Genomic DNA, 13,198 nt, shown 5'->3' on the forward strand with positions numbered 1-13,198 from the left:
ATTAAGGGGGACATAAATTCATTAAAAGAGACTTATGGCGGTGTTGTATTTGGCTTTATATGCTTTTCATATTGCGCTGTAATGATGTGTTGTTTCTTTTATACAAAAGTGTATCAATGCTGGTGGATTTTAACTACTTTATCTACCATACCTTATGACATTCAAAACAAAACAGTGTGAGAAAATTTGTTTGCAATGCAAGGTGCGCTGATAATGAACATAATTGTTATTATAATATTATATAATCGATGAATACTTGTATATGATTTTATCACATACCAATATCAAGGAAAAACTTGTACCATTAACAGAGATAACATTTGCCAAGGAAATATTTAATAAAGAAGGCGTACAAAAGTTGTTAATCTTAAACAAATAAACTTAAATGTTTATGCTTGAAAGTTTGTTTGTTTGTTTGTTTGTTTTGGGGTTAACGCCGTTTTTCAACAGTATTTCAGTCATGTAACGGCGGGCAGTTTACCTAACCAGTGTTCCTGGATTCTGTACCAGTACAAACCTGTTCTCTGCAAGTAACTGCCAACTTCCCCACATAAATCAGAGGTGGGGGACTAATGATTTCAGACACAATGTCGTTTATCAAATAGTCACAGAGAACTTACTCCCCGCCCGAGGATCGAACTCGCAACCCCGCGATCCGTAGACCGACGCTCTACCTACTGAGCTAAGCGGGCTAGTCTTATGCTTGAAAGTACTGATACTGCAACATTTATGACCTTTGGGGCGTGATAGGATGGTATATTCTATGAACATGTGAAACTTGAACTTGATTAAAGCCGGCATCAAAAAGATGTTTACGTTATAAATATTGAATGGCAGATGTTTTCCAGCAAATGCATCCAGAATATATACAACACGAGTTATTGACCTTGACGATTTTCTTGATATAATAGATTTAATCATATAAAATTTCCAGCAACTGGCTCAAGAGTAGACTGATTTAAAACCTGTGCTTATCGGGAAAGCTGTGATAGTAGACTTGTAAAGACAATCGGGAATTTCCTTGCGATTACGTAATCTCGAGGACTATTTCGGCATCTTTAGGTGACAACCGGAGAATGCCGAAATCGCATACGGAGAATACAAAATCGAACGGAAAGTGCCGATTGTTTTCAGAAGTCAAACCCTGTGGTTCAATCCCAAATTTGGTCACGACCACGCCTTCTCATTTGAAAACAGTACTGATTTTCAAGGAAGCGAACTCGCGGTTGGTTCAAATAAACTTGATACTTTCTCAAAATCGAGCTCAGTTAAATTAGTATAAACTAAAAATGAATTCCACGAAGTAAGTGTAACTTTTGTACTGGTCATTTAGGTTTGTTATATCAACTTGCAATATAATAATTGTTTCATTAACAAAACGCGATAACTGTGGCCTTTATTTACTAATATCGGATCAGCCCATAACAATGAAATAGGTAATCAGGTGGAAACCTCATACGACAAATATCTTATATCATCGCAAAACAGATGTAAGTAGTGGCGTGGTCTAGTGGTTAACACGTATGATTTGTAAGCTTACGATGCTGGTTCGAAACACGGGACAATCTGCTTTTTTTATTTTTTTCCAGCATGTTTTTACCTGGAGAGGAAGTCCAGGTAAAACTATATCATGATTTTCTCATGCACTTATACTGAGTGCATATTGACATTTTTCAGAGGATCTCCTACTATAGAATAGACATTGAATCTATTAACATTGCAAAATGAATAAAGAAAACTCTTGCAAGGAAAATGAAACCAAAGTTGCGATCGTTAAAAACATTATGAAGGTAAATAAAATGTTATGTTTAAAACATAACGACTCGTACAAAGGGCTCGAACCTACACCATACGCAAAAAGAATAAAGGTCCGACACACTATCCACTAGACTACAAATCTGTTATGGTGTAATGCATCGTATTTAGAGTTAGGAATACTATAATATACAAATTAACACCGATAATACCCCTGCTTTACCTGTTTTTGGATTTTACTAAGTACCGTTAAAATAAAATTATCGCGATCCGTTAATATTTTTCTCACCACAGAATATGCATTTCAACTGCAAATGTAAATATCGTCAATAAACCATGTCTAAGAAATATATGATCAGCTACTGACACGAATTCAAATCTTATGATGTTTTAACCTTGCATGACCACATTTTACTGATAATTCAAGGACTCCATTGGAAATAAATGCTTGGTATGAGACCAGCAGAGACATTCGTAAAAGTCCAGTCTAAAATTAAATGGTTTGTTTAAATTGGTTAACGCCGATATGCTGTATAATGCATAAAACTTAATATAATTTCGATTCTCCCCAGTTTTGTTATGTTTTAATGTGTACAGTATTATTCATAATGATTCATAAATTTCAAATACATGGAATATTTAATATAAATAAATATATGGTCTTCTCTTCATGTATTTGTTTGTTGTATATGTAATGATATGTAATAATATGTAATAATATGTATATATGAGCCGTGCCATTGGAAAACCAACATAGTGGGTATGCGACCAGCATGGATCCAGACCAGCCTGCGCATCCGCGCAGTCTGGTCAGGATCCATGCTGTTCGCTAATAGTTTCTCCAATTCCAATAGGCTTTAAAAGCGAACAGCATGGAGCCTGACCAGACTGCGCGGATGCACAGGCTGGTCTGGATCCATGCTGGTCGCATACCCACTATGTTGGTTTTCCCATGGCGCGGCTCATATATAATTTGCATGTGCTAGTAATTATTATAATTTTAGGCGATGTGATGATATTTTGATGATCTTATACATGAACAAAACCTATCTATCCGTCTCCCTGTCTGTCTGTCTGTCCGTCCTTCTGTCCCTCTGAAGGAAACTATTTGATTCAGTGAAACCTATGCAATATAATATTGATAATAATACTAATAATGTAAACAAATATTAAACAAATATTAAACAAATATTAAAAGACCGTTGTTGTAAACTTTGCTTTAAAACAACTCAAAAGCGCTTTAAAGGTGGTCAGTCACATTTGAGCAACACTTTATGACATTTTTCAGATTTTATGCATTCTGTTATCGATTTGTTGAAAAAAATAAAAGACCCATTACACAGAGTAAGATCCCTATTGGAAATGTGTATTTTATTCTTCTTTTTTTTTTTAAATGAAACTTTGTAATAAATACCTACCTTTAAAATAAAAGTATTTAAGAAGTGGAATATTTCTTTTGATTTCAATATGATTTTTACTTTTACATCTGCATTTGAATAATATTGGGGTTTTTCAACAACCTGAAACAAAAGGCAATATTTTAAACAGCGTGTAGCTTCAGAATTTATTTATTTTCAATTTATCTTCGTTGCGCAATAGAGATAGACAAAGAAAGGTAATAATAATTTAATGTATTTTTAATTGATTTTAGCAAAATATGTACTTATCAATGCAACTCTTTGACACATTTAATAAAGTGGTGCTTATATCAATAAAATTCCTTAGGCAAAATGTGGTTATTTAATTTATACTTATGTTAGAATAACACTTTCTTGGTAGGGTAACCAGGATAAGAAAATCAAATCAGTGAAAATCTGATGTGTATTTAACCCTTAGCCAGCTGGCGGCAAGTGATTCTGCCTTTGCGACCAGTGCAGTCTGATGATGGTCTGCACTATTCGTTATTCAGTCAGTAAATGTTTGGTAAGCACCCCTTTTAACAGTTAATGGTACTGTCCAAATTGAAAGATGGACCAGTCCATTTTAGAAATCTAGTAGGGTTAAAACTCAATGAACAGATATAAGTGTTAATGATCAGTTGGTAATGTTTTCAACAAATCCGTTCGTTGACCAAAATCCGATAAATTACCTGTAAGCTTCGCTCAGTCAAAATGAGATATTACATAGAATATCGCTGTAGTAGTCATCAAATAAAAGAAATGATTAACTATGTTCAATATATTATAAATTTTAGGAATTTTCATTTTGTGAGGCATGTGCACCCATGTAATAAAGAAGAGACACCTACCAACCCATTGCCCTCATTTTTAAACTACCATTTGTAGTCTGTTATGTTTGCTTCAGCAATTGATAAAAGGCACACTTACGCGCATGCTGTTTGCAACTGGTGGGAAAACGTGCAACGAAAACATTCTGTGTTTAAAGCAACTCGCCCCGATTTAGGTGAAATTTTCCAACATGTTCATTTCCACTAAGGTTGGCAAAGAATGTATATATAACACTGAAACATGATAAAATGGGTGAAAATAAAAGTCATATATTTTAAAAAATGCAAAATGAATGCAAGTTTTCTGCATTATTTTAAAAGCGTTGCAAAAGTCAACTACGTTCTGCACAATATTTTAGTTATTCATAAGAATATCTTGCACAAATGTTATGTCATGTTTTACCACTAGTTACTTTCAGAGATTACAGTTTAATGGACTTTTGAGAAAAATATATTTCACAAAAAATATGTGGGTTAATCCCTTTAACATACAAAAGGCAGGTCATAAATAAAATATGTCCATATACCATAAACGAGCACAGGATATCACCTCTGTCAGTTTAGTCTTTATAATTTATATATCTTTGTTTATTTTTCAAATAGAAAAAAATGGATGTGTGTATATATATATATATATATATATATATATATATATATATATATATATATATATATATATATATACATATAGATATATGGCCAGTTACGCTACTATCAATGCAATTTTATTACATACCCACCCTTTTTAATAAGAAATGATGTACAAATTCAACGTCGTGGGCAAACAAGATGAATTTGTGAAATTATCATCAATATGCAATAAATTATAACTAGCCCAATCATTCAAATTTTATCGTTTATTTTTAATAAGTTGCCGGAGGTCTACTGTGAGCAAATCATAAATGAATTTCACACGCAAGAAATCGCCAGAAATATATATGGCTCTATGTTCAATATTTACATTATGTTTAATAATCGGACACATGCGTTTAGTTGTTTGTATTTCTGTTGCATTATCGCATACAAATAATTATTTTCATGTTACGTTTGTTCGATGATAAACAAAATTCATTTTATGCTAACTACTGAAATACTGTATTCTATCAGTTAAATATTTTTATATCTCATCACTCACACTGAAAATATGAAATCTATATTTTCACACTGTGAGAGTTATAGCTCCGCCCCCTCATACGTTGTGCATGAATTTTAAATCATTTGCTTAAAACAGGATGAAAATTCTAGTCGCATTTGTTCTTTATAGTATATTTCTCGATTCAAATTATTTTACTTAATGAGAATTTCATAACGTTATGCAGCAAAATATAAAATAAAATGGAACTTTATGTTGTGTGCGTCTTTCTAACGTCACAAGACGTCTTACGTCATGTCTTACGCGCGTCTGTTTCCCGCGCTGAGATTAAAAACTGTTGCAAAATGCACATCTCAACGTAATTGAGAATAAAATAAAAAGAAAATTTGTTTGTTTTTCGTGAAAATTGAATATTTCTCACCTCGAAGTGAGAAAATGTACGCGCCCGTGAAAATATTTGAAATTTTCTCACTTCACTCAAAACAAAAAAATATCCTCAATGTATTTGATTATAGCACAGACTTTTTTGAAACTATTTATTTGCCCAATAATCGAATACATATTTGATACGTTACTGTATATATACAAATATGTATTATTCTCTCAGGATTGGGGTGTAAGCTCTAAGTGTGTAGTCAAATCTTCAGTGTCTGCTGTCTAAGCAATATGGTAAACGATCATTTGCAAAGATTGCCACGTTACTAGACAGTCATATTGACCCGGCTTTCAACATTAAAAGGAAACGTTTCTGTTTTTCTACCGCTTTGAATATCGTTGCTCGCTTGTTGTGCGTTTGCAGCTTTGCTGTGCTTTGTTGTAAGACTTTTTGTCTGAAAGATTATTCACTTGTACAAAAGGCCAATCATTGATACGTACTTGTTTTTTTTTTAAAAAATGAGGGCCTGGAAACAACGTAAATGTTAAAATGCTGTTTTCGACCTTGCTAATAACCTTTGTCTGAGGGGAAAAAATCTAAAATGACTTTTTGGTATTTTCCCCTGGAAAACATTATTTTGTAATTGTTTTAAAGTTCCCCGTAAGATACGAGTACTGAAATAGCCTTAAAGAAGAAAAAAATGGCAATATTCTTGTCAAAGTTCTTGCATGCACTTGTGCTAAGCAGTCGTTAGTAAGAATTAATAGTTCTAAAGCTTTGGCTATTGGTCGAACTTGTACTGATTTTTTACAAAAGTCGTTAAAACAGTGAACTTGAGCAGGACTTGAACTATTTATCTCCGTTTAAAGCGTTCAATGATATTTTTACGGCGTCATGTACACTCAGGGTAAATTGTCGGGAGGGGATAAATTGCATGGCCACAGAATGCACGCATGCAATGTTTCCAAAGTAAAAGAAAAACTCACATACTTGACTAAGTATCCACCATAGAGTGATGATTTGTCAATAAAACCGCCATATTTACATGGTAGACAAATATGTACATGTCCATTTTTCACTCCAAAGCCTTACTTCTTATATAATTATGCTTTGAATAAGTTCATATAACAAAAAGATATGTAACTACGCGTTATTTTTATACCTAAGTCGTTTTATTACAATCTTCTATTTCAATAACTGTTTTAGTTTCGTATTATGCAAGAAATATGGACTAAATCACCATTTTTATGCCGACGATGGGCAGCTTTATTTATCTTTCAAACCAACAAATCCGGTCTCTCAGAATGATTCTTAACGCTGTATTGAAAACTGTCTCGTAGAAATTGTATCTAGGATGAACAGCAACATGTTGAAAATCATTGCCGATAAACCTGAAGTCAGTGTATTTACCCCTCAAAGAAACGAAAAACATACCCAATCGGTTTCTGTGAAAATTGGAGAAGAGAACATTAAACCATCTAAATGTGAAAGGAATCTTGGTGCTTTTCTTGACTCCAAATGAGCATGGAAAAACATATTAACTCAGTTTGTAGGTCAGGATACGGACAGCTACGTCAAACAGGCCACACCAGGAAATATCTAAATACAGATGCAACAAAATCGCTAGTAAATTCACTCGTCACTTCACGCCTTGATTATTGCAATGCGCTCTTGTATGGTGTTCCGAAGTCCTTGCTGAATAGACTTCAAAGTCTTCAGAAAACTGCAGCTCAAATCATAACGAGAATATCGCGTTATGATCACATTACATCTGTCTTAAAAGAACTGCATTGGATACCAGTTACTCACAGAGTGGACTTTAAGATTCTAGTTCACACATACAAAGCATTGTATGACCAATCACCGATCTATGTTAAAAGACTTGCTAGAACTCTATCAGCCAGCAACAAATTTGAGATCCAAGAACAACTCAAAACAACTAGTTGTTCCAAAAGCAAAACTGTGATGTACGGTAGTTTTTCATCAGCTGCTCCGAAGTTATGGAATACTCTTCCGGCTACCATTAGCCAAAACATTAAACCATTGTCAAAACCATATATTTGTTATTGTAATTTACAATTCATTATTTCTTGCAAACTTAACTTATGGCGATAAAGAAACAAGGCTTGGGTAACAAGATCCTGTTCAGGAATGAGGTACTGACATTTTTTTCTTTTATTCTCTCTTTGTTGTGCCTGGTGCTTGGTCTATATATAACAAAATACATTCTTCGTTCTTGGTTACGCAGTGAGATAGAAGAGCACAATATTAAGGATCGAGATGTTGCGAGTGTTTTTCAATAGGGGAAAGCTTTTTGACGACTCAATTGTTTAATGACGTCATTTCGTTTGGCCCATGACGAATATATTTATAACGCCATACACTCTTGGAGATGCGCTTTTTCCTTCGTAGGCTGCACAGAATTAGGAAAATAACACCACTAATTTTACGTTTGCGAGATAGCATGTTTTGTTGCCTTTTAATGTGAAAACTACATGACATATATACAATGTAATATGTTTTACCTACTAATAAATGATATGTTTTAATTGTAGTTTCATTGTTCTTGGTGTTTCCAAGGTCTGATCTTTTATAAAATAGGAAAAGTGGAAATTCCACAGGTATACACATTTATAAAACTTATTCAAAATAATCAACGCTAAGTAGTCTTTCCAGTGGTTTTGTATTTATTCATGTGAAATAATAAAATCAACACACCCTTTGACCTCCTGGAGAAGCAGTATGAAGAAAAAGGAAGTAGAGTTATAATAACACTAAAATAAATAAGAAATATATCTCAGCACGTATTTGTCAGTTTATTACATATCATTTATAACATAACAAAGATAGATAAAAATAACTGAAGCAAAATTATTTACCACCGGTCGTTCGGACCTCGGGCAAAAGCTTTAACTATATATTGACCGATAAGTTATGCTATTAATTTGTTGTTTTGCTACGACCGCAATGAATGTCAATGTATGGATGTAAATTCTGAAAACTGCGGCATCTGCAAGTTCAAAAGATAGTGTTGTCTTTTGTCCCTCTCAAATTTAACGCAATATATCCCCACCAGGTCTCAGGATACGTGTAAGGTTTCTCCATGTACTCCTCTGCAGCTTTTCTGTTATGTGGAATCCACTCCTTACTGGGTTTCAGACTGGTCTTCAAGCGCTGGGAAAATATCAAACAAATACAGGTATGTGCATTAGGCGCATGTAATGAGTGCCACGCAATGCTATTTTATAGAAGAAGTCGTCTGAACTGAAGGGTAATTTCTTTCGAGCAAGTTTTTTTCATTTTGTATACTGGGGATTCTCCCAAAGTATAATATTTCTCAGCAATATTAACCTTTACCCGGCTATATTTATAAGATGGACTTGTCCATTATTCAATTTTGGAAATCCCACTTATTATTCAAAGGGGTGTTCAATGAAAATTTACTAACTGAATAGTGAATTCTGCAGACCATGATCAGCCATGCTGATCTTGGTATGCACTGATGGCAAAGGCACAATCACTTGCCGCCAGCGTTAATATAATTAAAACAAATCCTGAATTTCAAATACTAAAGTACGTAATTACTTTATAAAAGGATTTCAGAGAAATGAAATAAAGCAATATTGCATGGTTGTGATATAAATTTGATCAGAGACAAGCTTTGTTACCTGCATAAAGTGACCTTTACTCCTTAATAAAGTTACTACAGCCGCCAAGAAAACTGCTAGAATTGGCAACATTCCAATGAAGGCCCCTGTTGCTATCGCACCAGCACTGTAATCGTAGCCATACTTTGGCGTTGTATACTGTGCCAGGATAACAATGAAAACAATCTGAAAATGTAATTAATTTTCAGTGATGTTCTGTTACGTTTGTCGCTATTTTTGAAGCTTTACCAAACCTTAAGATGCTACGCCTTTCGTCATTGGTTAAAATTTTACCAGTTTCTCTATCTAATTCGACAAGAACTTGTTTATATACTTATTATCCAATCAATAATATCCATATTCATCCTGAACAACACAACTGTGTACACTGCGCCTCTATAAAGCCAGTACAACAAGGCTATACTGGACCTTAATTTGAGACTTAGTGATTCATGATTTTTAATTCGGCAGCATATTTATCAGTACATTCATATAAATACTTTCTGGATTATCCCGTGTTTCTTCTTCATGCATGTTGAAAATAGTATCTGATATTATGATTGTTAAAGTTCTGCTTGCATATCCGTGAATCCGCTAGCGATTATAGAAATTCCAATGTGATTTATACCTGCACAGGCTCACAAAAACTGGCTGTCAATTCATATATTTACATTTTTACATGAACTTTTGGAAACCAAAGATAAATGTTTGCTTTCTATGAGAATTAGAAAATCAAAATAAATGTCAGAATATCGATTTTTTTTCAACAGCTAAACAGAACAGTCAAAACGACCCGCCCAAGTTCAATTGTAATTCGCCTTCCGGTAAAAATACAGTTCCTGATTTTTATTCGAAATATCGTTAAATCCAGTGAAAAACTATATGGTCTTGTCGATACAATTTTGGTCTTTCCCATCAGAAAAAATAAGATTTTTTCCAAAGAGGCCATTATGTTCATGTTTTTGTGAGTGATCTCAGATTCCTTGATATTATTACACCAATGTTGTTTATACGAAAATAAAGGCTGTTTTCTTTCTATGCGAAATGTAAGATGAGTATGATTTTATCAATAAAATAGAATCATGTTAGATTTCATTGTCGATTTAGTTGTTTCAGTCATTTTTCGGGGGAAAAAATGTTGAGGTCACATCTATAAAAATTACATTTTGATCTTTGGAATTTAGTTTAGTTTACGTAACTTCGATATTAATGATAATTAAGTTCAAACAAATAGTAATGGCTTTGTAGTATAAAAACAAACACACTTTAGACAGTGAAAACTAAAATTTTGGTCTGTTAGTTTCTCTATAATGAAAATAATCTGAATAGTATCCAGTCAAACTTACCTACACAAGTAAGGAAATCTCCATACGGTCCCTAAGCCAACAGTATAGCCCATTATTGCAAGAAAGAACTCACATTTGTTACCCCATAGACCGCGATTGTCTTCTTCAAAAGCAAAAGAATTGTCATTCTTTTCTGAATCTTCATCAAAACCAAACATCTCTGTACAATCAGATACGTTCGATTCGTTTCCATATCCTTCAGTCTTCTTTTTCATCAGAGCTTCTTTCTCTTCAAATCCTGCATCATTCCCGAAATACAATGTCTTGTGGTATACATCTTTGTGTAAATCAGTGTCCTTCTCCTGTAAATATCTATCTTTTGAGTTATAAATGGGCTTCGCGTGCTTTGATGTATCCATCTTGCATACAATTATTAATCTGTCAGGTGGTTTTCTGTTCTTTTTTCTGCTACTTTGCCCTGAGTAATACGAAAAACTTTTTTAGTTTATTTTTCAGAAATTATTTAAAATGTGTCAGTTTTTCTTCGTTTACTGATAATTCCAAAACAACTTAGTCAAAGCCACTAATTGTCAAGAAAATCGTGTGACACTGTATCAAATAGGGTTGACAATCAGTAATGAGAATTTAGGGTAAGTATTATTCAAATTCTGTAGCAAATATAACGCATCGATACCTGCGTATTCATCAACTTTCTTTCCATATCATTTAACATGTTTTGAAACTGCTTAATGCAAGAAAAAGTGACATAAAGATTATTTCCTTTTCTTTAATTATCTCATCTTTAATCAGTCATGAATTTGTATGTAATATTTGACTTGAATGTTAAACAATAATATAGTGAAAGCCGACGGTTAAATATGTTTTATGCTTGATTAAAGTAGTTAACAGTCATTCTCTGTAACCATTGAGAAAATTGTGCCACGCATTGTCAAGCATTTTCTTCAAACTCCTGACATACAATGATAGGATAGATGTTATAAATAAAAAACATTTATAACCTCAATTTGATAACTGGTTGCCATAGAAACGAACTGTATTTTTGAGAATGTTGCAAAGTTATGCAACACTCGGACGCACGGTACAGTAATTTGATTTTTATCTCTAATATCATTCAACATCTATATTTTTTATACTGATATGCATCAAAATAGTTAAACTTATGTTCAGCATTCACTCAACATTCACGATACCAGCCGAAACGATTTATAATACATCATTAAGGCCATTAAATGTAACAAAAAAGTGTTAAAAAGGTGCTTACTTTTGGTAAATCTTATTTGAATATGCATCTGTTTTGCATAAATTGATATATTGGTCTAAATTGGCAGACAATTGAACTTACATAAACATCAATCACATATTTGGGAATCTATCTAGTTTCCCCAAAAACGCAATTTTGATATAAAGCTTATTTCCCTTTTCTCCTACATGATTTATCTCCCTTTGATGATCTTCACAGAGGAGATATAGGCAACAATAACAATATTATAGCGGAAAGCTGTCTTTGCCACGAGATTTTAGGAGGTTGTAAACAGTTTTGAGTTGTTAGTGTCGAATTGGCCAGGGTCAAATTTACAAATAAGAGGCAATTTACGGATTGAAGTGGACATTTGAAGTTTAAAATAATAATAATTGCTAGAATTGAAGTTTCAGCGGCTAGAATTGAGTTTCACTTAGTTCAAGAAAATCAATTGAGTAGCCTTGATCTTGATAGTATGACGAAATGACTTGCAGGAGCGTATACATGCTTCCTCTGAGCTAGCTTAAAGTGGGGTTGTCATTTTAGCAGGGGCCTCAGGAAAACTGGAATAGCGAAAAAACGGTACGGATGGAACATATATTTGAGCTTATTTTCAGATTTTACAGTGTTACTGGAGTATTGAACAGTGTAGCAGTTGGGGCTATCATTTGCAGGGAATTTTCTACAGCGATTTGAAAATTGGCAAATTTAGCTTTTTTCGTCATCAGTTTCCGCGACCGGGAGAGCAAAAAATTCAGGTCTTGTAAACAGAAAACTAGATATTAGAGATGTTAATGTTGCAATATCTTTATTTCAGGTGTGTTGTTACAGACTTATGTGTGAGGTTTTGAAAGTTGGGTAGGCGACTCTAAGCCGAGAAGCTCAGAAAACAGTTTACTGCCTCCTTAGAGTTTTCAGTGTCATTGCTGTGTTATGTAAATGGTATATCGTTAGGAATCATTGCAGAAGACGAACCTTGTGTATAATTTATCAGATTCAGGTTGCATTGATCTTAATTCGTACTCGAAGCTGGTTATTACTGTGGTAATCATTTACGTGAATTGAAACTGAAAGTTACAACAGACTCCGTACCAAAACGTGTTCTATTCTGGATACACATTCAGGGACTACGAAAAAATATGAGCGACAGATCTCTGGAGTAAATTTGTTGACAATTAATTCAGCAATCGAAGTTATATTTGCCAAAGGCACAGGTAACTCGTAAAATTTTTGATTACCGGCATTACAATTTACATGTTTTATCAGTGTTTATGATGTGACAGTTTTCATGTATCTGCTTTAGTTAGTATTCAGACTCTTATGTTTTGTTCATAGGAAATACCTGAAATACCTCAACGACCGCAATATTTCAAGCTTTGATGACATGTAGTCAAAATAATTTGACGATAACGGATAAGATTGGTTTATAAATTTGAGACGGGGCAGTCAGAACGTTAGTTCTGGCTACCATAACTTAACTGACGCCATTTTTATCAAAGGGGTCTGGCACATGGGTGAATTGTGTTTAAATGTGGGTGAATTGGGTTTAATGA

The 13,198-nt window shown here is 33.7% G+C and overlaps 1 protein-coding gene across 2 annotated transcripts in view; it reads right to left on the minus strand.

The window, feature by feature from the left end:
- The window catches only part of LOC123555016 (sodium- and chloride-dependent betaine transporter-like), a 57,769-nt gene extending 44,915 nt beyond the window's left edge, over positions 1–12,854 (minus strand). The window contains exons 1-2 of one of the 2 annotated variants that reach the window (XM_053547501.1): positions 11,292–12,854; positions 10,445–10,822 (exon numbers count right to left, since the gene is read on the minus strand). In XM_053547501.1, the coding sequence (XP_053403476.1) occupies positions 10,445–10,803 (359 nt within the window). In that variant the 5' untranslated portion in view covers positions 10,804–10,822; positions 11,292–12,854. Of the gene's footprint in view, positions 1–10,444; positions 11,066–11,291 lie in introns of those variants that run through there. The other variant, XM_045345527.2, reaches the window with a different exon arrangement.
- Between the last annotated feature and the right edge of the window lie 344 nt (positions 12,855–13,198).

The sequence above is a fragment of the Mercenaria mercenaria genome, chromosome 7 (assembly GCF_021730395.1).
Source record: "Mercenaria mercenaria strain notata chromosome 7, MADL_Memer_1, whole genome shotgun sequence".
Taxonomy (NCBI): Eukaryota; Metazoa; Mollusca; class Bivalvia; order Venerida; family Veneridae; genus Mercenaria; species Mercenaria mercenaria.